The sequence below is a fragment of the Trichechus manatus genome, unplaced genomic scaffold (assembly GCF_000243295.1).
Source record: "Trichechus manatus latirostris isolate Lorelei unplaced genomic scaffold, TriManLat1.0 scaffold00088, whole genome shotgun sequence".
Classification (NCBI taxonomy): Eukaryota; Metazoa; Chordata; class Mammalia; order Sirenia; family Trichechidae; genus Trichechus; species Trichechus manatus.
In genome coordinates, this window is record NW_004444024.1 from 598,879 (window position 1) to 621,116 (window position 22,238).

The window sequence follows — 22,238 nt, forward strand, 5'->3', positions numbered from 1 at the left end:
ACCGTAGACAGCCAGAGGAACAAACAAATCTATCTTGGAAGAAGTACAGCCAGAATTCTCCTTAGAAGCAAGGATGGCGAGACTTCATCTCACATACTTTGGACATGTTATTAGGAGGGACCAATCCCTGGAGAAGGGCATCATGCTTGAGAAAATAGAAGATCAGCAGAAAAGAAGAAGACCTTCAGTGAGGTGGATTGACACAGTGGCTGCAACAATGGACTCAAACATACCAATGATTGTGAGGATGGCACAAGATCTGGCAGTGTTTCGTTCTGTTTTACATAGGGGCTCTATGACTCAGAACCAACTCAAGGCACCTGTCAACAACAACAGAGTTGAGATACTCCTAGAACAGCAGGGCTGAGGAAAAAAGAATTGCCCAGAAGGGATTATAGGAGATGGCCTGGATACCACTCACCTTGGAAAACCTCACTGATGGGAACATGCCCTGGAGGCAAATAGGACTATTGTTCTGCCTGCTTGAGACTAGGGACCCTGATAGAGGATAGGGCATGGCCTTTGTCTCCTTTTCGCATCCAGTTAGTCCCTCAAAGGGAATCAGGAACAATGGATCAGAGGACACAACTGTAGAACTTTGTTTAATTTGTCACTTCTCCCACTGGTTCTTTCTATCCACTGATCTCCCCATCAAAGCTCACAAAATGGGATGTTGGGCTTGTCTTTGGGGAACAATGAAGGGAGACTGTGTTCTACTCCTCAGGCAGGCTGAGAAAGGGAAGACTAAGGAATTAGGAGGAGCTCCAAAAAGGCTAAGTCCCTGGAGCCACATCAGAAACAAAGGAGAACATAGACTTATGGTGAGACCGAAGGGGCTGGAGCTAGAGCTGAGCAGAAGACCCTTGTGGGCCACCGGTGAACAAAAGGAGCTGGAGCTCAGAGGAGAGCTAGGCTGGGAAGACCCATTTGGAAGTCCCCGGGCCATGGATGAGATCAGTTCAAGGCTTTTCTCTTAGCTCTCCCTGTCTCTACCCTGCTTTTTTAGGGGAACTGAGTAGCTTTTCACATTTTGACTTTGCAAAAGAAGGAAGAATGGGTCTGAGGGAAAACGAAGCTGAGAACATCAGAGATGTGTGGAGAAATGAACTCATGTTTATTTGTTGGACCCTGGGCAATTTATTAGATGCTCCACATGCATTATCTAATTTAATCCTCACAACCTCACAAAGTAGGTAGTATTGTCATTTCCATTTTAAATGAAACGGAGACTGAGAAGTTAGCTCTGTTATATGCTCTTATAGCACCCTGTACTTCTATGTTTTTACCACTGCATCATTGACATGTAACACTGTACCTGGTGCAAAGAAGTCTTTTAATAAGTATGCGATGAAGGAATGAAGGAGAGAGGTCATGTTACTTGTCAAAGACCATGCTGTAAGTGTGCAACCAGGATTTGAAACCTGGACTGTCTGGCTCCAAAACCTGTGCTGTCTCCCTCTACCCCACCAAGTGCATCATTTCTAAGTGCCCAGGCTCAATGTCCTTGTCTCTCTGTCACTTGTTAGCACACGTGCACACACACACACGCACGCACACACACACACACACACACACACACACACAGAGGGGTGGATTAACCAGTAAGCAAGGTTAATCTTTGATGTGGTGAAATTGTGCACTACAGATTAGTATGTAAACACAAGTAAGCCTGTTCATACATTGCTTATTGGGTAATCCATCCCTGCCACATTACCTACCAAGAACTCACCTATTCAGGGAAAGCTAACAAGAAACAGCCCATTTGGGGCTGTGCCCTCTTCCTAGCCTCTTCAGTTGAGCATCCTCTTCCTTCAAAAAGCCTTTGCAGACAGCCCCAGCCTTCACCTACCTGTCTCCCTCTTCTCTGTCTTATTGTCCCTTCCTAAATCTGTGCCACAAAAATGGCTCCAAGTCATCTGGCCTCTGATGGCTCTATACATGTTAGTGCTTTATTAAGGCAATTTAGGAGTCCCTGGGTGGTGCAAATGGTTAAGCGCTCGACTACTAGCCAAAAGATTGGTGGTTCAAACCCACCCAGAGGCACCTCGGAAGACAGGCCTGGCGATCTGCTTCTGAAAAGTCACAGCTTTGAAAACCCTATGGAGCAGTTCTACTTTGCACGCATGTGGTTGCCATGAGTCGGAATCGACTCAACAGCAACTAACAACAACAACAAAGCAATTTAATTCTACACATGTATACTGAAGGCAAATGTGGCCCAGCCCTGCCTGTGCCAGGCCCAGTGGGTGGACACAGAGATGAATCAGACATAACCTCAAAGAATTTTTAGTCAGTGGGGGAGTCAGACATTAGGCACAGATACAATTAACTAGAGCACAAAACAAGATGACCTAAATGGTATTAAAGAACTTTGAGCAACGTGCTATAAATATAAACCTTGATTACTTAATTATTAATAATTATTATTCTGAAGAGTGTATCATCTATCTTTTAGTCAGAGCTAAAAGGTATCATCTAGTTCAACCTCTTGTTTTCCACTGGAGTAGTCTGAGATGCAGAGAAGGGTGGGGCCTAACCTAAAGTCTCTCACCAGTCCATTTGGCTGAGCCAAGACTAGAACAAGTTTTTCTGAAGCCCAGCCCAGGGCTCTTTCCACCTCCTGTGATAGTTCCATGTGCAATAGTCCTATCTCCCATGAGACCATGTGATCCTCAAAGCAGAGTCAGGTTCTCCCACCTAAGCAAGCTAAGCCAGGACCAGAAGAGCTCAAGACACCCAAGGACTCAGGAAATGCAGCCTGACCACAGGATGCCAATCCAGCCTTTTGATCTACTGCACCCCAACATGCACCCTACTCTTACCAATATGCCCCTAAAATTTATTTTCTTCAAATATTTTTTGCAGGAAACTTAGGTCTTTACCCAGAACCAAACCCATTGCCATCAAGTTGATTCTGACTCATGGACACCCCATGAGTAGAACTGCTCCATTAGGGCTTTCTTGACTAATCTTTACAGAAGCAGAATGCCAGGCCTTTCTTCCATAGCACCACTGGGTGAGTTCAAACCACTAACCTTCTAACCTTTAGGTTAGTAGCTGAGAACAAACCCTTTGTGCCACCCGGGGTCTTTTACCCAGGATAAACCAAACCATTGTCTTCAAGTCAATTTCAATTCCTAGGATCCTAGAAGAGGAAGGTCAAAGCCCCACTATTTTTCTGCCCTGAAGTCTTGGGAAGGGAACTCTAGGAAGAGAGCTCAAAAATCTTTGTTCTGGTACATAATTTTTAATGGCTTTAGAGAAGCCATTTTAGATGTAGTCCTCTTCTAAATCCTGTCTTTTATGAAAACTCACAGTTCTTTCTTCATTCATCAAACCCCAAGCATCAGCCATGTACTCCTTCTAGGCTATGGAGGGGAATGAGATTTTCTCCTCATCTCTCCCTTGCAGAGAGAAGTTGGTCCCAAGTGCTGCTTGACTGAGGAGAGAGACCCAAACTGCCTGGGAGAGCAGGGGAGGCTTCCTGAGGAGGAGGATCTTCCTGAGGAGGAGAATTAATTCATCCACTCAGTCATTTACCAGCCTGAATCTGATAGCGCCTCTAACTTCACAGATACCACCAGCCACATATGCTGTTGAGCACTTGAAATGTGGCTAGTCCAAACTGAGACGTACTGTAAGTGTAAAATACACACCAGATTTCAAAGGCTTAGTACTTCTAATTTTTAATTTTTATATGGGTTATATGTTGAATGATAATATTTTTGATATATTCGGTTAAATCAAATGTATTATTAGAATTAATTTTACCTGTTTCTTTTTACTTTTTAGCAAATGTCATTATTTAGAAAAATTATTTTCTCAATTCATTTTTTTCCAAATTTTATTACATTGTTGTCATTGAGAATATACACACCAAAACATAACACCAATTCAACAGCTTCTACATGTACAATTTAGTGACATTGATTACATTCTTCGAGTTGTGCAATCATTCTCACTCTCCTTTTTGGACTTGTTCATCCCTCATTAACATAAACTCACTGCCCACCCTAAGGCTCCTAGCTTATCTTTCGAGTTGCTGTTGTCAATTTGATCCACATAGATAGTTTTTAAAAGAGCATAATGCTCAAAACCAAAAAACCAAACCCCTTGCCGTCAAGTCGATTCCGACTCATAGCGACCCTATAGGACAGAGTAGAACTGCCCCATACGGTTTCCAAGGAGCGCCTGGTTGATTCGAACAGACAACCTTTTGGTTAGCAAACGTAGCTCTTAACCACTAGTTAAGCTAACCTATCGTTCAGTTTTAAGATGAGTTCTGGGATATTTTTGGTTTAAGGTTTAAAAATTATCTCAGGGCACTAGTTTCAGGGGTTCATTCACCCTCCCTGGCTCCAGAAAGTCTAGCTGTTGTTGTTAGGTGCTGCTGAGTCGGTTCCAACTCAGAGTGACCCTATGTACCACAGAACAAAACACTGCCGGGTCCTTTGCCATGCTCATAATTGTTTTTATGCTTCAGCCGATTGTTGCAGCCACTGTGTGAATCCATCCTGTTGAGGGTCTTCTTTTTTGCTGACCCTGTACTTTACCAAGCATGATGTCCTTCTCCAGGGACCGATCCTTCCTGACAACATGTCCAAAGTATGTAAGACATAGTCTCACCATCCTTGCTTCTAAGGAGCATTCTGGTTGTCTTTCTTCCAAGACAGATTTGTTCGTTCTTGGTGGTCCATGGTATATTCAATATTCTTCACCAACACCACAATTCAAAGGCATCAGTTCTTCTTAGGTCTTCCTTATTCACTATCCAGCTTTTGTATGCATATGATGCGATTGAAAATACCATGGTTTGGGTCAGGCACACCTTAGTCTTCAAGGTGGTATCTTTGCTTTTCAACACTTTAAAGAGGTCTTTTGCAGCAGATTTGCCCAATGCAGTGGTCTTTTGATTTCTTGACTGCTGCTTCCAAGTAAAATTAAATCCTTAACAACTTCAATCTTTTCTCCATTTATTGTGATGTTGCTTATTGGTCCAGTTGTGAGGATGTTTGTTTTCTTTATGTTGAGGTGTAATCCATACTGAAGTCCGTGGTCTTTGATCTTCATCGGTAATTGCTTCAAGTCCTCTTCACTTTCAGCAAGCAAGGTTGTGTCATCTGCATATCATAGATTGTTAATGAGCCTTCCTCCAATCCTGATGCCACATTCTTCTTCATATAGTCCAGTTTCTCAGATTTTTGCTCAGCATACAGATTGAGTAAGTATGGTGAAAGGATACAACCCTGACAAACACACCTTTCCTGACTCTAAACCACGCAGTATCCCTTTGTTCTGTTCAAACAACTGCCTCTTGATCTAGGTATAGGTTCCTCATGAGCACAGTTAAGTGTTCTGGAATTCCCATTCTTCACAATGTTATCCATAATTTGTTATGATCCACACAGTGGAATGCCTCTGCATAATCAATAAAACACAGGTAAACATCTTTCTGGTATTTTCTGCTTTCAGCCAGGATCCATCTGATATCAGCAATGATATCCCTGGTTCCACATCCTCTTCTGAATCCAGTCTGAATTTCTGGCAGTTCCCTGTCGATATACTGCTGCAGCTGCTTTTGAATGATCTTCAGGAAAATTTTACTTGCGTGTGACATTGTTCGATAATTTTCACATTCAGTTGGATCACCTTTCTTGGGAATAGGCATAAATATGGATTTTTCCAGTTGGTTGGCCAGGAGGCTGTCTTCCAAATTTCTTGGTATAGATGAGTGAGCACTTCCAGCACTGTATCTGTTTGTTGAAACATCTCAATTGATATTCCATCAATTCCTGGAGCCTTGTTTTTCGCCAGTGCCTTCAGTGCAGTTTGGACTTCTTCCTTCAGTACCATCGATTCCTGATCATATGCTACCTCCTGAAATGGCTGAACATCAACCAGTTCTTTTCAGTATAATGACTCTGTGTATTCCTTCTATCTTCTTTTTATGCTTCCTGTATTGTTTAATATTTTCCCCATAGAATCTTTCACTGTTGAAACTCGAGATTTGAATTTTTTCTTCAGTTCTTTCAGCTTGAGAAATGCCACGTGTGTTCTTCCCTTTTGGTTTTTTATCTCCAGCTCTTTGCACATGTCATTTTAATACTTTACTTTATCTTCTCGAGCTGCCCTTTGAAATCTTCTGTTCAGTTCTTTTTTCATCATTTCCTCCTTTTGCTTTAGCTACTCAACGTTCAAGAGCAAGTTTCAGAGTCTCTTCTGACATCCATTTTGGTCTTTTCTTTCTTTCCTGTATTTTTAATGACCTCTTGCTTTCTTCATGTATGATGTCCTTGATGTCATTCCACAACTTGTCTGGTCTTCAATCATTAGTGTTCAGGAAAGTCTAGAGTCCATGAGAATTTGCAATTCTGTTCTTAATTTTCCCCCGTTTGATGAGGATTCTTCTATAGTTCAGAAATGGTAGCTGGGCACCATCCAGTTCCTTTGGTCTCATGGCAAAGAAGGCAGTTGTTCATGGAGGCAAGTAGCGACACACTCTATGTTGTTGTTGTTAGGTGCCGTCGAGTCGGTTCCTACTGATAGTGATCCATGCACAACAGAATGAAACACTGCCAGGTCCTGCACCATCTTCACAATCGTTACGCTTGAGCCCATTGTTGCAGCCACTGTGTCAATCCATCTCATTGAGGGTCTTCCTCTTTTTTGTTGACCCTCTACTTTATCAAGCATGATGTCCTTCTCCAGGGACTGGTCCCTCCTAATAACATGTCCAAAGTTAACATTTCATATAGTCCTCCTATTCCTGACTCTCCTTGTTCCTCTTTTGCTCCAGGTAGAGACCAATTGTTGTGACTTGGATGGCCGCTTGTAAGCTTTTAAGACCCCAGGCATGATGCAAGGAACTAGGAGGTAGAACAGAAGTGCTAAACACATTATTAGGCCAATTAACTGGGATGTCCCATGAAACCTTGTCGCTAAATCTTCCAACCAAGGAACCAAATCCCATAAGGTGTTTGGTTGTACATAAGCAGCCTCAGCAGCTACTCTTGTTTTTGTTTTGTTTTTTTTTCTGTCACTGTCATTATTAGAAAACTTTAAATTACATATGTGGCTCGCATTCTGTTTCTTTTGGACAGCACTGGGAGAGTCAAGTGCATGGCAGAAGCGGTTGGGGTGTGTGTGTGCTGGAGGGAGGGGAGATGCAGCCAGGCAGGGAGTAGTTTATTAGGGCCAGATTGTGAAAGAACAAGACGATTTCCTCTGGGCGACTATACAGGAAAGAAGTCAGAGAAAACAGAATGCGCAAAGATCCAAAGGTGTGGGCAGGCACGTTGTGTTTAGAAAATTCATCCTTATAGTATGACTTAAAAAGAAAAACTAAAGAAGGATTTGTTAAGTGTTTACTTTTAGCCAGGCATTGATAGCTGGCCTTTAACATCTATTACTTTATCTTTACAACTAACCGGTGAAGGGGAGATTATTCGATTTTACCAAAGAAAGAACTGAGGCTCAGAAAGCTCAAGATATTTATCCCCGGAGCTCATCCTCCTTTTTATGTGGAAAGCCTCTTGAAGACAGGGAACCCCCACCGTCTTAAACGCCTGAGTTTTTCTCCAGAGCATCTAGCACGGGGTTCTGCACGTGGTCGGCGCTCAGAAGTTTGATTTGAACCAAGAATATGAATTCCCAAGTCAGACCTCCGCGCAAGGTGTGGGAGTAGAAGCACCAGAGGGCGCCCACGAGTCCGTACACCGACTCAGACCCCGACCTCAGGCCGCCGCCTGGGTGCGGCCCTTCAGCCTCTAGCAGTTGCGCGACCCGGCGGGAAGATGCAGCGAGAAGAGCCCCACGTCCTCCGTCCGCCCCGCCCCCTCTCCAGAGCCGCGCCGAGCCGCCGGGTGCAGAACGACGACACGACATCCTGTTTTTGGGTCCGCGGCTCCGCCTGCGCCTCTGCTGATCTTGTCTTTCCCCGGGTGCTGACGCCAGCTCCCCTTCCCCCAGTCTCCCCCGCCTCCAGGGGTCTGGGGCCTTCCCACTACTGAATCACCACCGCCCCGCAATCCCCCGGGGCTCGGGGCAAGGGTGGGGACTGCCCCAGTCTAACCTATTCTGCCCATTCCCCAGCTGCATCCATTGCCCGATCCGATCCCTGGGTTTGGCAGAAGTCACCAGGCCTAGGGGCGCCTTTTCTTAGCATCTTCCCGCAAGGGGTGGGAGGGACGAGATACAGGGGTGGGGGACAAATGCCTAGCGCCTAAGCTTAGGCCTCTGCTGTGACGGGAACCTAGAAAGAGGCGGGGAGGCCTGACTTTGGGAGGCTTGACCTTAAGAGGCTCGGGCCAGTGAGCTGAAGGGAACGCAGGGAGCCTCGGACTAGGCAGGGGGCGAGGCTGAGGGTCGGGGGCAAGGCGGGGAGAAGGTGAGGCTGGGAGGACGGGCCGCGGACTTCCTGGTCGCGCCCCGCGCTCGTCCCCGCGCCCCGCCTCCGCGCCCCTCCCCGGCCGGCAGGCCCGCCCCCCCCACTTCCTCCGGCCTCCCGCTCTCACTTCCTTCTTGAGCCCGGAGACGCTGCCGCCGCCGCCCCCAGCTCCCCCGCCGTGGGGAGGGCACCAGGTGAGGCCGGGCCCGGGCTGGAGGTCTGGGGGCCCGGGGGAGGGGAGCTCGTCCAGCGCGGAACGGGGCGCAGGCGCCGGCCGAGGAAGTTTGCTTGCGGGAGGCCGCGGGCGGGAGGTTCTCAGCTCACTCCAAGTTGGGCGGGCGCGGCCGGCCGGGCAGGGCGGGGACCGGGCCACCGCGAGCCAGCGGCGGCTCGGTGAGGGTGGGTTCCCAGTAGCTGTACCGGCTCCCAGGAGCCAGGGGGGCCCCCTGAGGCCGGCGTGTTTCCCGCGCAGGGAGAAAAGTCTCTCTGAAGTGGAGGTCCTCAGAGCTAGGATGTGGGACCCAGAGGTGGGGGTGCCCACAGTTGTCGAGAGAGGGTGGTGACCATAGTGTGTGAGGGGAGAGGGTCTTGGCTGGAGAAGGTGCCCCCTCTACTCGGGCAATTGTGACATTTGTGAAATTCAGAGGGGGGCGGTGTCTGGGGCTTGCGAAGCCCAGAGACTGCAGAGAAAGAGCTCCCTCCCTGGGAGAACGAGATCACCCCATACCCACACTCTGCAGCCGAAAGAACCCGGAGGGAACCCCACCGACCTCAGTCCGTCTCTCTGTGTGTCTGTTTCTCTGAGGCCCAACCTCTCCATCCCTGGAGCCAAGCAACAGGTATTTAGTGAGCAAACATCTGCTGTGCCTAGCTGACGAGTGTCTGGACTTGCTCTGTGGTGGGTAAACTGAGGAAGGAAAAGGCTGGTCTTGTCCTGTGACTGGAGGTGGAAGGACTCTAATTCAGAGATACTGAGAGTTGGACAAGATGGCATAACTGAGAGTAGAACTGTTTTCAGGAAATGGAGAAAATAGGGCTTCTGAGAGGCTCAGGGTCTCTGGCCTTCTGGGAACTGTTGGGAGCCATCTCCTAGTCTTCACCCCATTCTTAGTCCCTGAATTCTACACACATTGTCATTCTCTCTCCATCCTTTCTTTAGCCTCTGCTCACAAACCCTGCATCACACTGTCCTCTCATCCCCTTCAGTCTCCTTTCCCCCAAATCACAGCCCTGATCTCTCCTCACCTACTCTGCCCCTCTATCATCTCAGTCCTCTGCTGCATCCCCCCTCCTGTCCCTGCCCAGCTTCTGGCTCCCCACCATCTTGCTCCTTCCATCTCCCCTCATTCTCATGATCTCAACCTGTCAGCCTCTCTCTGTCACCTTCCCTTTCAGCCACTTCTCTCCAGCTTTGGGGTCAGGATCTGCTGTAGAAGACTTGGTGAGTTTGAGAGCCTTTTCAAACCTCCACAGCCTCTAGAGGCGTGCTGCAACCTCCCAGTGATGGAGATGATTAAAGGGCTGGAAAACCTCTGTGTGTGTGTGCATGTGTGCAAGTGTCTGTGTGTCCGTATCTTTATCTTGGAGACAACCAAATAACTGCTCTCAGCCCTTGAGAGGGCCCAGAGCAGGGGAAGCCAGCAGAATGAAGGGAGCCTACAGTGGATGAGCTTGTGGTTAGGCAGGAGGAAGCAGTCCATAGCAGTCAGGGTAGGGTGACACAGGAATAAGACTGATGAGAGAGGCCATGGGAAATCAAAATCGCCTAGACCTTTGAGTGCTTAACCAAGAAGCCAGTCCTGAAGGCTGGGGGACAGTGTCCTTAGGAGATGGAGTCCCTGGCTCCAACGCTTCCTGGTTATACCACCACCTGGTTCTACCACCACCTCGTAGGAAGAATAGGACCAGGTCAGCTAGGTGTGATGGAAGGAAAGGGAGCAAAGGCAGGATTCTAAAAGGAAGACTGCAGCTGGTCTAACTTCAGTCTTGGCTGCTTTCATTTCAGTTCAGCAGAAGAAGAGGGGTGTGAGGCAAAGGTGTCTGTCCCTCTTCCCTCCTGCCTTCCAGGGCCTGCCCAGACTGGGTACTCATATGTCCTGGTCCTTGGTGACCAGGAAGCCCTCTGGAGTTCTGCTGACCCCTCTTGTTGCCTTTAGCCATTCTTAATATAACCCCCTATCACCTAGGACCCTACTCCCTCTCTTTCACGAATTTCTTCCTAGTCTGATTGTAGCCTAGCCTGGCTTTGTAAGCTCTTTTTGTTCCCCTTCTAGAGCTCCTTCCTCAAGCCTTTGAGATATATGCTAAGGGATCCTGCTTGTTTGTCTCTAGCTCCTCCAGTCTGCTCTACTCCTATCTACTAGAAAAAAGAGAAGAGGAGGGGAGCAGGTACTACTCTTTGGGGTTCCTAGGCACAGCTAAATTTAAGGGTTCTCCCCATTCCCCATCCCATCGTATCCTCTTCCCTTCTCACAGTTGTCCCTCTCCCATGAGTTGTTCCTCCTTCCAGTCCTGCCCTTCCACCTACCTGTCTCTCCTCTTATTTCTGGGAGGTGCAGGGAGTTTGACCCCCGGCGGAAATCCCAGGGAGGGGCTGGCCTTGCATAAAATTCCAGCCCAGAGAAGGATGTGCATGGAAGACACTTTCCCGGCATCAGGGTTCAGTAAAAAAACCACCCAAGAGTTCTGACACACAAGAGTTCAGCATTTTACATAACTGAGCAACTCACAGGACTCTGAGGGTGAAGATAGGATGGATGAGATGAGTTCTCCCAGCCAAGATCTGGCCCTGGAGGTTTGAGCTAATTGCAAGAAAATTGTTACTGGAAAAATACGACAGGGGTGGGAAGAATCTAATTGGGAAAATATCATGGGCGGGGGGCATTGCTTACAACCTAGAAGACAGCTGTTGAAGTCTTGACTAAAGAAATATTGTCAAGGTCATGGCATGAAAAGAAGTGGCTGATGTGAAGTTGTTACAGATCCTGGTTGAGCATCTGGGACAATAGGGGGTTGCTTCTGGCAAAATGTTAGGGCAGAAGTGGCTGGTGTAAGCTTTTAGGGGCTCATGAGCCAGAAGATATGAGACGTTGTGGTAGCTGGCAAACTGGGAAGAACAGGGAGCCCTGGCAGTGAATTTATGTTAATGGAGGAGGAACAGTTCCAAAAAGGAGGGTGAGAATGGTTGCACATCTTGAAGAACGTAATCAGTGTCATTAAATGGTACATGTAGAAACTGCTGAATTGGTATATGTTTTGCTGTGTATATTCTCAACAACAGCAACAAAATTTAAAAAAAATCCTATGGAGCACAGTTCTATTCTGACACACATGAGGCTGCCATGAGTTAGAATCAACTGGATGGCAACTGGTTTTTTTTTAACATTTTATTGTGGTTTGGGTGAAAGTTTACAGAGCAAATTAGTTTCCCATTCAACAATTTATACACGTTTCGTGACTTTAGTTGCAATCCCCAATGTGACAGCACTCTACCCACTTCCTCCCTAAGTTCCCCGTTTCCATTTGCCCATCTTTCCTGTGCCTTCCTGCCTTCTGAACTTTGTATTTGGGCAAATGCTGCCCTTTGGTCTGGTATGGTTGATTGTTCCGAGGAACATGTTCCTCACAAGTGTTACTGTTCGCTTTATAAGTCTGTCTTTTGTTTGGCTGAAAGGATCTTCGGGAGTGGATTTAGTTCCAGGTTTGCAGGGTGTCTAAGGGCCACAGTGGAAACCCTGGTAGCATACTGGTTAAGAGCTACGGCTGCTGACCAAAAGGTCAGCGATTCCATTTCACCAGGCACTCCTTGGAAACCCAATGGGGCAGTTCTACTCTGTCTTATAGGGTTGCTATGAGTCGGAATCGTCTTGATGGCAACAAGTTTGGTTTTTGGTTTTAAGGGCCACACCCACGGGGGTTCTGCCAGTCTCTATCAGACCAGTAAGTCTGGTCTTTTTTATGAATTTGAATTTTGTTCTACATTTTTCTCCCACTCTGTCTAGGACCTTCTATTGTGATCCCGATCAGAGCGGTTGGTAGTGGTATACAGGCACCATCTAGTTCTTCTGGTCTCAGGCTAGCAAAGGCTGTGGTTCATGTGGTCCATCAGTCCTTTGGACTAATTGTTTCCTTGAGTCTTTGATTTTCCTCATTCTTCTTTGCTCCGGACAGGAAGATACCAATAGTTGTATCTTAGATGGCCACTCACAAGCTTTTAAGACCTCAGTTGCTACTCACCAAATAGGATTTAGAACATTGTCTTTACAGACTGTGTTATGCCTATTGACCTAAGTGTCCCCCAAGACTATGGTCGTTAGACCTAAAGCCCAGTGACTCAGTTCCTCAAGGTGTTTGGTTATGGTTAAGGCGTTTTCATAACTTTGTCCCCTGTGTGCTCTGCTATATATATGAATATCTTGGAGCACATACAACTGGTCTGGTTTTGGTATATAGTAAAGGAATACCCAATCTCAAAAAAAAAAGAGGGGGTGGCTCAGACTGAAGACCTCATCCTCTATACGCAGTATAGACCCATTACTGGTGAAGCTTATAGGGGTCTGTGAGAAGGGCCAGGGAGGGAAACCAAAGACACAGCCTAGGCCACCTCCCCAGGCCAGACTGGTTTTCCCGTCCAGGGTCCAGCTTCCTCTTTTGCCCTCATTTTGTAAGGGCATTTCCCTAAGAGCTAGCGGCCAGAGGAGGAGCTCCTCAGCTGGGCCAGGGCCAGGGTGGCAATCTGTTCAGTAATGTCAGTTCTAGCCCCAGGATGGGCTAGGTATGAGGGCCTGGGAACTTGGAAGCAAAAAGGGCTCAGAAATGAACCTGATCCTTTTGGCCTATTTTCATTCTTAAACGGATGAACTATGGTAGGGTCATTCTAAATGAGGTCAGAGAGATGTTGGACCCATTCCCAAGTGGGAGTAACAATCCCCACCTTCTCTCCTTTGTGGAAGTGACATCAGGCTGGAGGTCAGGAGACCCAGGTCCTTGTCCTGGATTTGCTATCAGCTCTCTAACCCTGGTCAACTTAGTCCCTCTGGGCTAGGTTTCAGCACTAAGTAGTTGCATATCAATACTTCAAGAGGTATAGTGAATACTCTCCCTTCCCCAGGAGGCCTCTCACAGCAGTGCCCCCTACTCTGGTCCCTCATGTCTTACCAGCCTTGATCTGACAGTGTTCCCTGTAAGTTTTTGTCCAGGGTCAAGAACTGTGTTTCCCCAAAGCACAAGGGTTGTTGTAGGTTGAGAACTTCAAGAAGAGAGCAGAGAGTGCTGGGGATTTTGCCAGGGGGCTGCAAGGTAAGGGAGCACCCTGTCCCCTGCTCCAGCTCTGCCCCACTGACAGTGGAAAATAGATGTCGGAGTTTCCTCCCTGATGTTGTTTTTCCCTTGTGGAAACCCCCTCAGGCCTGGGGCAGGGCTGATGGGACAGAGCAGCCCTGGGTCTCTCTGGGTATTTTCAGGTGGGAAGGCAAGATTGGGAGGGTGGTATTTGTGTACAGCCTCATGAGAAATGAGCAGAGACAAAGGAAGTGCCATTTCACAGGCCTTTCATGGGGCCCCAGGACTGCTGATCCGCTGCTAGGTGGCGAGGAGGAAGCCAATGTGGGAGCCTTCCTCTGTGCTGCTTGAGGGGAAAGGAGTAGCCTCCTTGGCTCCCCCAGCCAAAACTAGCCTGGCCCTGGGAGTCCCCCTATATGGAGCACTCAGGGTACTGGGATGTGAAGGGAGGGAACTGGTGAAAGGGCCCCAACCGCCCCCCACAACTTTCCCAGCTGCAGCTGTCTTGGTTCCTCCTCCTCTTTGCTCCTCCTCTCCAGCCCCCAGTGGGTGGAGTCAGCTCTCTCTTTCCCTACCTGCTGTCACGTTGGATCCTCTCAGGGACTGAAAGGTGGGGAATGGCAAGAGGTGGTGAGTTCTCCAGCATGGATTTTTTTAAGGCTGGGAACAAGGCTCTCTTGAGTTCTGTCCCTGCTGGTAGAGAGAAAGGGAAGACAGAGACTCAGCACTTGGCCTGGGCCCAGCCCAACACTGACCTCATGTCTCCCCCAGTTTCCTCCTCCCAGCCCAGCTGCAGCCAGCTGCAGTCCCTCTGAGCCTCTTTATATCACCTCTTCCCCCATCGCCTCCCTTCAAAACAAACAAACAAACAAAAAACTGGCAGGCTTCAGATGCTATTCCCAAGGCTGACCTTGCCCCTTGCCTTACCCTTGATCAGGGGCCTTCAAATATTCCTTAGCCTGTCAGGGACACTTTTCCTACCCATCTTCCTCCTGGTCATGTGGTGGCTAACCACTACCTGTTCCTCCCCTCTTAGCTTTCCAGTTGAGGACAGGTCACTATAGTGTGTGTGTCTGTTACTGTAACCTTGTGCTCCTTACAGGAGGAGGGAGTTGGTTACAGTTGTCTTGTTTCTCCTAGGCATAGAGGCTCTTCCTTGTTCACAGATCAAAGTCTGGGGGTTAGTAGGGAGTTAGGGTTGTGTCAGTTCACAACTTTTGCTCAGCCCTGTGCTGGGCTTCTGGAAGTAAGCAAGAGGACACTTTTCTCTGCAAGAGGCATGCAATTAGTTCAGTACAACGAACAGTATAGACAGTGCTGGGGGAGGTAGGGCAGGAGAGGGGGTCCTTTGCTGTCCAAGAGAAGCTGGGGAACAGAACTTGTCCCTCAAAGGACAGAGGATCTGAAGGGAGTGAGCAGCATTCCAGGAAGAAGAATTCATGTGCAAAGCCATGAAGGACAGATTGAGTTCATCCAATTATTTACTGACAGTGCTCTTCTAGGAGGACAGAAATCAGCCAGGACTTTGCTCTCTAGGCCCTCCCAGTCTAATCGCAAAGGTTCAGAAGAGCCTCCATGTGATACAAGATAGAGCAGGCCTGTGTGAGTGCCACAGGGATCAGACCTTGGATGGGATAAGCCATTTGTGACTTGGGTGATTTGAGAAAACTTTTCTGGAGGCTGCAATAGTGCTTGGTTCTGGAGGACAGAGGAAGGTCCCTTGAGGCAATTGGAGCCTCCTGAGCTGGGGGATGCGAGAAGGGGCAAAATGCTGGATTCCCGTGGTGGACAGTGAGTACTCTGCTTTGTGTTTTGGGGAAGACAATAGCCTTGTAGAGGATCAGGGTGATGTGGCCAGAGCTCAAGGCCTGGAATGAACAGAGAAGGAATATAATCAGAATGAAGTTCAGGAAGGGCTGGAGAAGGAGAGCCCAGGGCAGGGAAGCAGGTTAGGAGGCTGTAGTGAGTTTCTGTTGCATCCACACTCCCCAATCTTCTAGGGCCAAGTCCTCCCCTCCCCCACCCCCAGTTGGGACACTTCCCCTGCTGTAAAAGACCACAGAGATCTGGCAATCAGGCCATCAACTGCTTCCTTCCCAACCCCCTTCTGGGCCTGCCTGGGCCACACCCCAAGGCCAGGTCCCACTGAGTTCAGGCTGGTCTCCAGTTAGCTTCCCCCCTGACCTGTGCTCCCATGGGCTATGCTCCCTGCTGGGCCCAGGTGAAGCTGGTACTGGGAAGAGGGAGATTTTTGCCTATCCCAGTCAGTTATAGCTTCTGGCTGCTGTTGCTGTCCAGTAAAATTCAGGATTGTGGTGGGGGTGTTTGTCCAATTCTGGGCTTTGGAGGGATCTGTCCAGATCTCAGTAATGGCAGCTGGAGCAAGCAAATCAGAAGGCACTGATTGCACGCTATCCCTGTACTCAGCTTTTCTATGGGGAGAGTAGAGAAGCCCAGGCTCCAGTACTGGGGGACATCCACAGGCTGGGAAACTTGGGTGTGTGACTATTGGAGGAGAATCACACAGAGCCAAAGCAGGGTTAAAAGGGGTGGCTGTGCAGTGGAAGTTCAAGAAAGAATTCAGTAGCCCCATGGGACTATGAGACTTAAGCTAGGCCTTGAGGGCTGAGGGAGATTTGAGAGAGGAGAGAGTATGCCAGCAGAGGAAAGAGCAAAAGTTCTAGAGGCAAGAATGGTCCTGGCTTGTTTACAGGAAATATTGAAGACCTCTTTGGAGCAGGGAACAGGGAACTCACATTTGCAAAGTACCTACATTGTGCACATATATTGTATGTTAACACACTTAATCCTGATGACAACGCTATGAGGTAGGTAGTGTTAAATTTGAAAAGGTGAGGAAATTGAGGCTTAGAGAGAGAAATCACAAGCCCAGGGTCACACAGCTGGTAAGTGGCAGAGCTAGGATTTAAACCCAGGTCTGTCTGACTCCAGAATCCCTACCAGGTACTTTGAATGCCAAGATGAGGGACCGGACATGATCTGAAATAAGTCAGGAATAAAAAGCCAGAAAAAGTCATTATAATTTACCTAATAATACACTGATCTGCAAACATTAATTTCTTTACTAAACAAAGGTTCTCCAAAAAAGGCTACCTAGTAAGTAAGTTACAGTTGAGCCCCCATCCCCAAGCAGGCCACTCTCCTTGTTTTTGGCCTCCTGCAGCACTGAAGTCCCTGCTCACACTTGGCACAGGTTGTTGTTTTTAGTTGCCATTAAGGCGGTTCCAACTCATCGCAACACTACCTTTTAGCATATGCCCTCTTAAATGGGCAATAGAAACTTGGTTCAGGCCATGGGATTTCAGAGAAAAGATCTGTCTTGGGAGAGACGATAAGAGTCTAAACTGGACCGTGAATAGGGTAAATTGGGGCTGATGCCACCGCTCGGACACTTACATACTTGGATTTAGTGTTTCCTGCCTCTTAGGATGAAAGGCTTTGCTACTGTCACCTCCTCTGTGCACAGCACTTCACACTTTACAAAGCACATTCATTTTCTTGATTTCATGGGACACTTGCTACTGCTCTGTGAGTCTGGGAGGGCAAGTATTATCACTCCTGTCTTACAGATGAAGAAACTAAGGCTCCAGGAGGGGAAGTGACTTGCTCATAGAGGCCGTGTGATGCATTGTGGAAAACACACAACTTTGAATCAAAAAGCTGGGGTTTGTGCCCTGGCTCCCTTACTAACTAGCTGTGTGACTTTGAATTACTTCTCTAAGTTTGTTTCCACATCTGTAAAATAGGAATAGTACCAGTAGGTTGTTAGAAGGATCTCATGACATAATACCATGTGAACTGTAAGGGTTGTACTGGGTGAGGGCTTTTCATCAAGCGGCAGCTTCAGCAGGTGAACCCAGGAGGTCAGATTCAGGTATCCAGTGCTCTTGTCCCTACACCACACTGCCTCTGCCTTGATTGCTTCTAGACACTACCTCATTCAGGATCCTTTTCCGGTGTCAGTCCCTGCTCCCTGCCAGCTGGGAAGCTACCCTCTCCTTCCCTCGCTCCTTTGTGGGCTGATTTACTGATTGCTGGTTGATAACCACCTCCTTAGAGAGCAGCCTAGAGCCAGCTGTACTTCGTTTCTTGGGCCTTGTGACTGTTGTGCAAAGTTCCCTCCTTGCCTTCCTGCCTGGGCCAGCCCAGTGCTGGGCTTGTTGGGGAGAGTTCCCAATCATACTGCCATACCCATCCTCCTGCTGTGTGTGAAACTGAAGATTTACAGGCCCAGTAGTTATGCTCTGAAATGCCAGGGCCTCTAGAAATCCACTGGACACAAGTAATGACAGCCACCAGTCCCCTCCCCTGCTCCCAGGGCTCTTTTTGTCTTATTTCATCCACCCAGTGCCCTTGTCAAGACATTTTCCTCTTCATTTCATGAATAGGGAAACTAAGGCCCAGAGAGGGTAAGTGCCTCGTGCTTGGTTGCAGGGAGTCAGCAGCAGAGCAGAGCTGGGGCTAGAACTAAGTAATGCCTTCCAGTCCCAGGTTCTCTCCACTGCCCTGTTGTTAGTTGCTGTTGAGTCGCTGACTCATGGTGACCCTATGTGTACAGAGTGGAACTGCTCCATAAGTTTTTCAAGGCTGTGACCTTTTGGAAACAGATCACCAGGCCTGTCTTCCAAGGTATCTCAGCGTGAGTTTGAGCCACCAACCTTCTGCCTAGTAGTCAAGTGCTTAACCATTTGCACCACCCAGGGACTCCCTCTCCACTGCCCTAGACGGCCCTTATCTCCTTCCCTGACCCATTCCCCAAGAGTCTCTGTTTGAATGTCTGGAGGTTGAACACACTTATTCATGCAAATTAAGGTTGAAATAGATTTAATGGAAACCAGAAAGGCAACCTCACAGAGTGAAACCATTTCCCTTACAGCTGGCCCCAGGGGAAGCTGTGGCCAGGGAGGGAGCTAGGACCATTCCCTGGGTCCTGTGCAGCCCCCATACCACCAAAGTTACTTCACCACTTCCCGGTGGGGGAATTTCCCCTCCAACTTTGGTTCTCCAGGCTTTTGAACCAATTAAGAGGTCAGGCTGTGGGGCTAAGGAGTTCCTAGAAGAGGGTGCAGCCTTGCTTTGTGGAAAAAAAAAAATGGAGAAGATAGGCCATGGTGAAGGTTGGGTGGAGCCAGGGATATTTGGGGATTTGGGTGTGTCTAAAACAGGGTTGCCCCCTCCCAGGGAGAAGGGACCTGGTTGTGGGGGAGAGGCAGGGAAAGAAGTCACATACTGGCCCACAAGAGGCCCCCATGGCCTAGAGGAAGTAGCCAATGAGAGGAGGACCCTTGCCACAGCAGTATAAATAATCACAAGGTTTCCGGAAGCTCTGTCCTGTACCAGAACTCAGAACAGCAGTTCCTCACCCCAAGCCCTGTGAGCTGCAGAGGAGATTAGGGTGGTGGCTGGAGCCAGGACTTCCTCGCTCATACTTACCCCACTAATAATTACAGTAGCCTGTTTATTGGTCACTTCCTATGTGCCATGCCTCGTGTTTAAACACATTAGCTTATTTCATACTCTCAGCAATCCTAATGCAAGATTATCCCTATTTTACAGATGAAAAAATTAAGGCTCAGGGAACTTAGATCTATGTTGCCCAAGATCATTCATGACTAGTTGATGCTGTGATTAGAATCCTTGGCCAGTCTGACTCCACCGTCTATGTTCTTGGTGATGGTGCTTTAATGGCACTGTGCTCTACCCAAGAGGCTGGAAGCCCCCGAAATTCTTCAGAAACACCCACTGTGGTCTCAGAAAAAGGGATGTGTGATTAAGGGGAAAATCAAGTTTTTGTCTTGTCCATTCCTCCTGGCTGGGCTTGGAGGATCTGCCCCACCCCACCAAGGGCCTCGAAAGAAGATGCTGATGGTCTGGGAGCCCCTGCCTCATTCATCGTCATATACCTAGATTCTAGCCCAAATTCCAGCTGGGCTCATTCTCCAGTATCCCTCTGCACCAAGTTGCCATCCTGGGTATGTGTAGCCAGATAGGATTTTCCATGTTCACAAGAATGATGGGGCAAACTCTCCCCCACTTTTCCTTATCTCTAGGGCACCCTGAATTGGGACGGGGCAGCTGTCTAGAGAATTTTACTCCTTACTCGGTGTACTTCTCATTGTGCCTTTTGGTTTGCACTCAGTAGCCAAGATGTCAGGTCTGGAGAAATTGAAAATACTGGTGCAGTGGGTAGGGTGGCCCTGAGTTGGGAGAGGTTCCACCCATGGCTGCATCTCAGAGTGACCTGGGTCAGCTGCCCTGTGTCAGTACCCCTCTCCAGTCTACTGGGTGAGGGGGGTCCATATCTGGTAGACCCCTGCAATTGAGCAGCCTCCTTCTGTATCTGTACTGCTTTTACTAGTGCCCAGAGAAAAACAAAAATAGTTTAATACTTATTGAGTGCTTATCATGGCCAGGCACTGTGCTAAACGCTTTACATGTATTAACTTAATCCTCGCAACAACATAATGACATAGGTATTATTTTATCCCCAGTTTACAGATAAGAAAACTGAGGCATGGAGAGGTTAAGTAATTTATCCAGGGTCCCACAGCTAGGAAATAACAGAACCAGGTTTTGCCCTTAGTCAGTCTGGCACCAGAGCTTATATGCTTCACACCATATTATACTGCCAGCCTTCAGGGTTCTCACACCTGAATACCTTTGCTTGAACTCAGGGCTGTTCTCATTGTGTATCTGTCTCTCTGTGGTCTGTCTTGATGGGATTGTGGGATGGTGTCAGGTTACAGGAACAGGAGCTGGTTTCTCTTTGTGCCCCCATCCTTTGTTCCCAGTGGGTAGAGGACTCCCTAACCAGGAGTGTCCCTCTCATCTGTCCCGCAGGTAACTGCATCCAGAGGGGCCCAGAAGAGGGAGGAGGCGTTGCCTCCACTGCAGCAACTACACCCAGGATGCAGAGCATCAAGTGTGTGGTGGTGGGTGATGGAGCCGTGGGCAAGACGTGCCTGCTGATATGCTACACAACTAACGCCTTCCCCAAGGAGTACATCCCCACGGTGTTCGACAATTACAGCGCCCAGAGCGCAGTTGATGGGCGCACAGTGAACCTGAACCTGTGGGACACGGCGGGCCAGGAGGAGTATGACCGCCTCCGCACACTCTCCTACCCTCAGACCAACGTCTTTGTCATCTGTTTCTCCATCGCCAGTCCGCCCTCCTACGAGAACGTGCGGCACAAGTGGCATCCAGAGGTGTGCCACCACTGCCCTGATGTGCCCATCCTCTTGGTGGGCACCAAGAAGGACCTGAGGGCCCAACCTGACACCTTACGGCGCCTCAAGGAGCAGGGCCAGGCACCCATCACCCCTCAGCAGGGCCAGGCGCTGGCCAAGCAGATCCACGCTGTGCGCTACCTCGAGTGCTCCGCCTTGCAGCAGGACGGCGTCAAGGAGGTGTTTGCCGAGGCTGTCCGGGCTGTGCTCAACCCCACACCGATCAAGCGTGGGCGGTCCTGCATCCTCTTGTGACCCTGGCGTTCAGCTTAGAGGCTGCCCCTGCCCCCCTACCAGTTGTGCCTTGGTGCCTTATCTGCCCCTACCTGTGCCTTAAGGACTAATTCTGGCACCCCTTGCCAGGGGGCTCCCTGAATCCCATTTTCTCTGAGTGCCTTTTCTCTTTAAGGAGGCCTACAGGGAAAGGGGCTTTGGGCCTTGCCCCACAGCACTTGGGAAGACCAGGTGTTCTCATGAGCTCACCTGGGCCAAGGTTGGATCCCTTCCCAAGAGACCAGGCCAGTGCCCTCTCCTCATTTTCCCCTACTGACCAGTTCATCCAGCTTTTCCACACAGGTGTTGCTGCCTATTGTGGTGCCTCAGGTTAGAGGCTCTCAGCCATCCTAACATCTGCCTTCGCTGCTCTTGGAATTGCCCCCTCCCCCCAAGATGCTCTCTCCCTTCGCTAAGGAAGGAGCCACAGAATCCTGAGAAGATGAATGTGCCCTAATCTGCCCCCATGTGCCTTGGTCTTATGCATCTGCTGACTGACTCGGCCCCTGTGCTCCTGGAGGCCTTTCCTTCTATCAGCATCAATAAAACCTCCTGTCTCCAGTGGCCCTGGCTCCTCCTGTGTGCTAGGCAATGGGGGTTGGGCAGGGCTGGGCATGGGCTAGGGCTCCCCAGAGACTGGGAGCCTTTTGTTTCCTGCAGGAGGGAACAGGAGACAATAGGCTTCATTGTGGTCCCCCCACCCCCCCCAATTGAGGTACCAGTCTTGCTTTGGGGTCCAGCCATAGATCCTATAGTGGACTGGGATGCAAAGCATGAGGAAAGATTTCCTGATCTAGGGCTCAGAGAGGGAGATTGAGAGCCATTGGCCTGAAGACAGGGTGACAGTCCTGATATTCTCACAAGTCATGCATCTGAGGGCTGTGCCCTTAGAAGGTGGATTCCCCAGTCACTCTCACCAAAATGGGCTTAGACCAGCCTCACAAGACTCCAGGTCTAAAGGGGGGTGCCACTTGGAATCATACCCCGCCATGGACTTGTTCCCTCCATCCTGGAGCCTGTCCCTCACTTCAGTTCCTATCAAACAATCA

At 48.9% G+C, this 22,238-nt stretch overlaps 1 protein-coding gene across 2 annotated transcripts; it reads left to right on the forward strand.

Annotated features, from left to right (window-relative positions):
- Nucleotides 1-8,493: 8,493 nt before the first annotated feature.
- Nucleotides 8,494-21,818, forward strand: RHOG (ras homolog family member G). Of its 2 annotated transcripts, none has more exons than XM_004381927.1 (2): nucleotides 8,494-8,580; nucleotides 20,528-21,753. In XM_004381927.1, the coding sequence occupies exon 2, from the start codon at nucleotides 20,596-20,598 to the stop codon at nucleotides 21,169-21,171; it is 576 nt and encodes a 191-aa protein (XP_004381984.1). In that variant the 5' UTR covers nucleotides 8,494-8,580; nucleotides 20,528-20,595; the 3' UTR covers nucleotides 21,172-21,753. The 2 variants fall into 2 exon arrangements, with proteins under 2 accessions (XP_004381984.1, XP_023592277.1); XM_023736509.1 differs by lacking the exon at nucleotides 8,494-8,580 and adding an exon at nucleotides 8,755-9,225 and having other exon boundaries at nucleotides 20,528-21,818.
- Nucleotides 21,819-22,238: the final 420 nt, after the last annotated feature.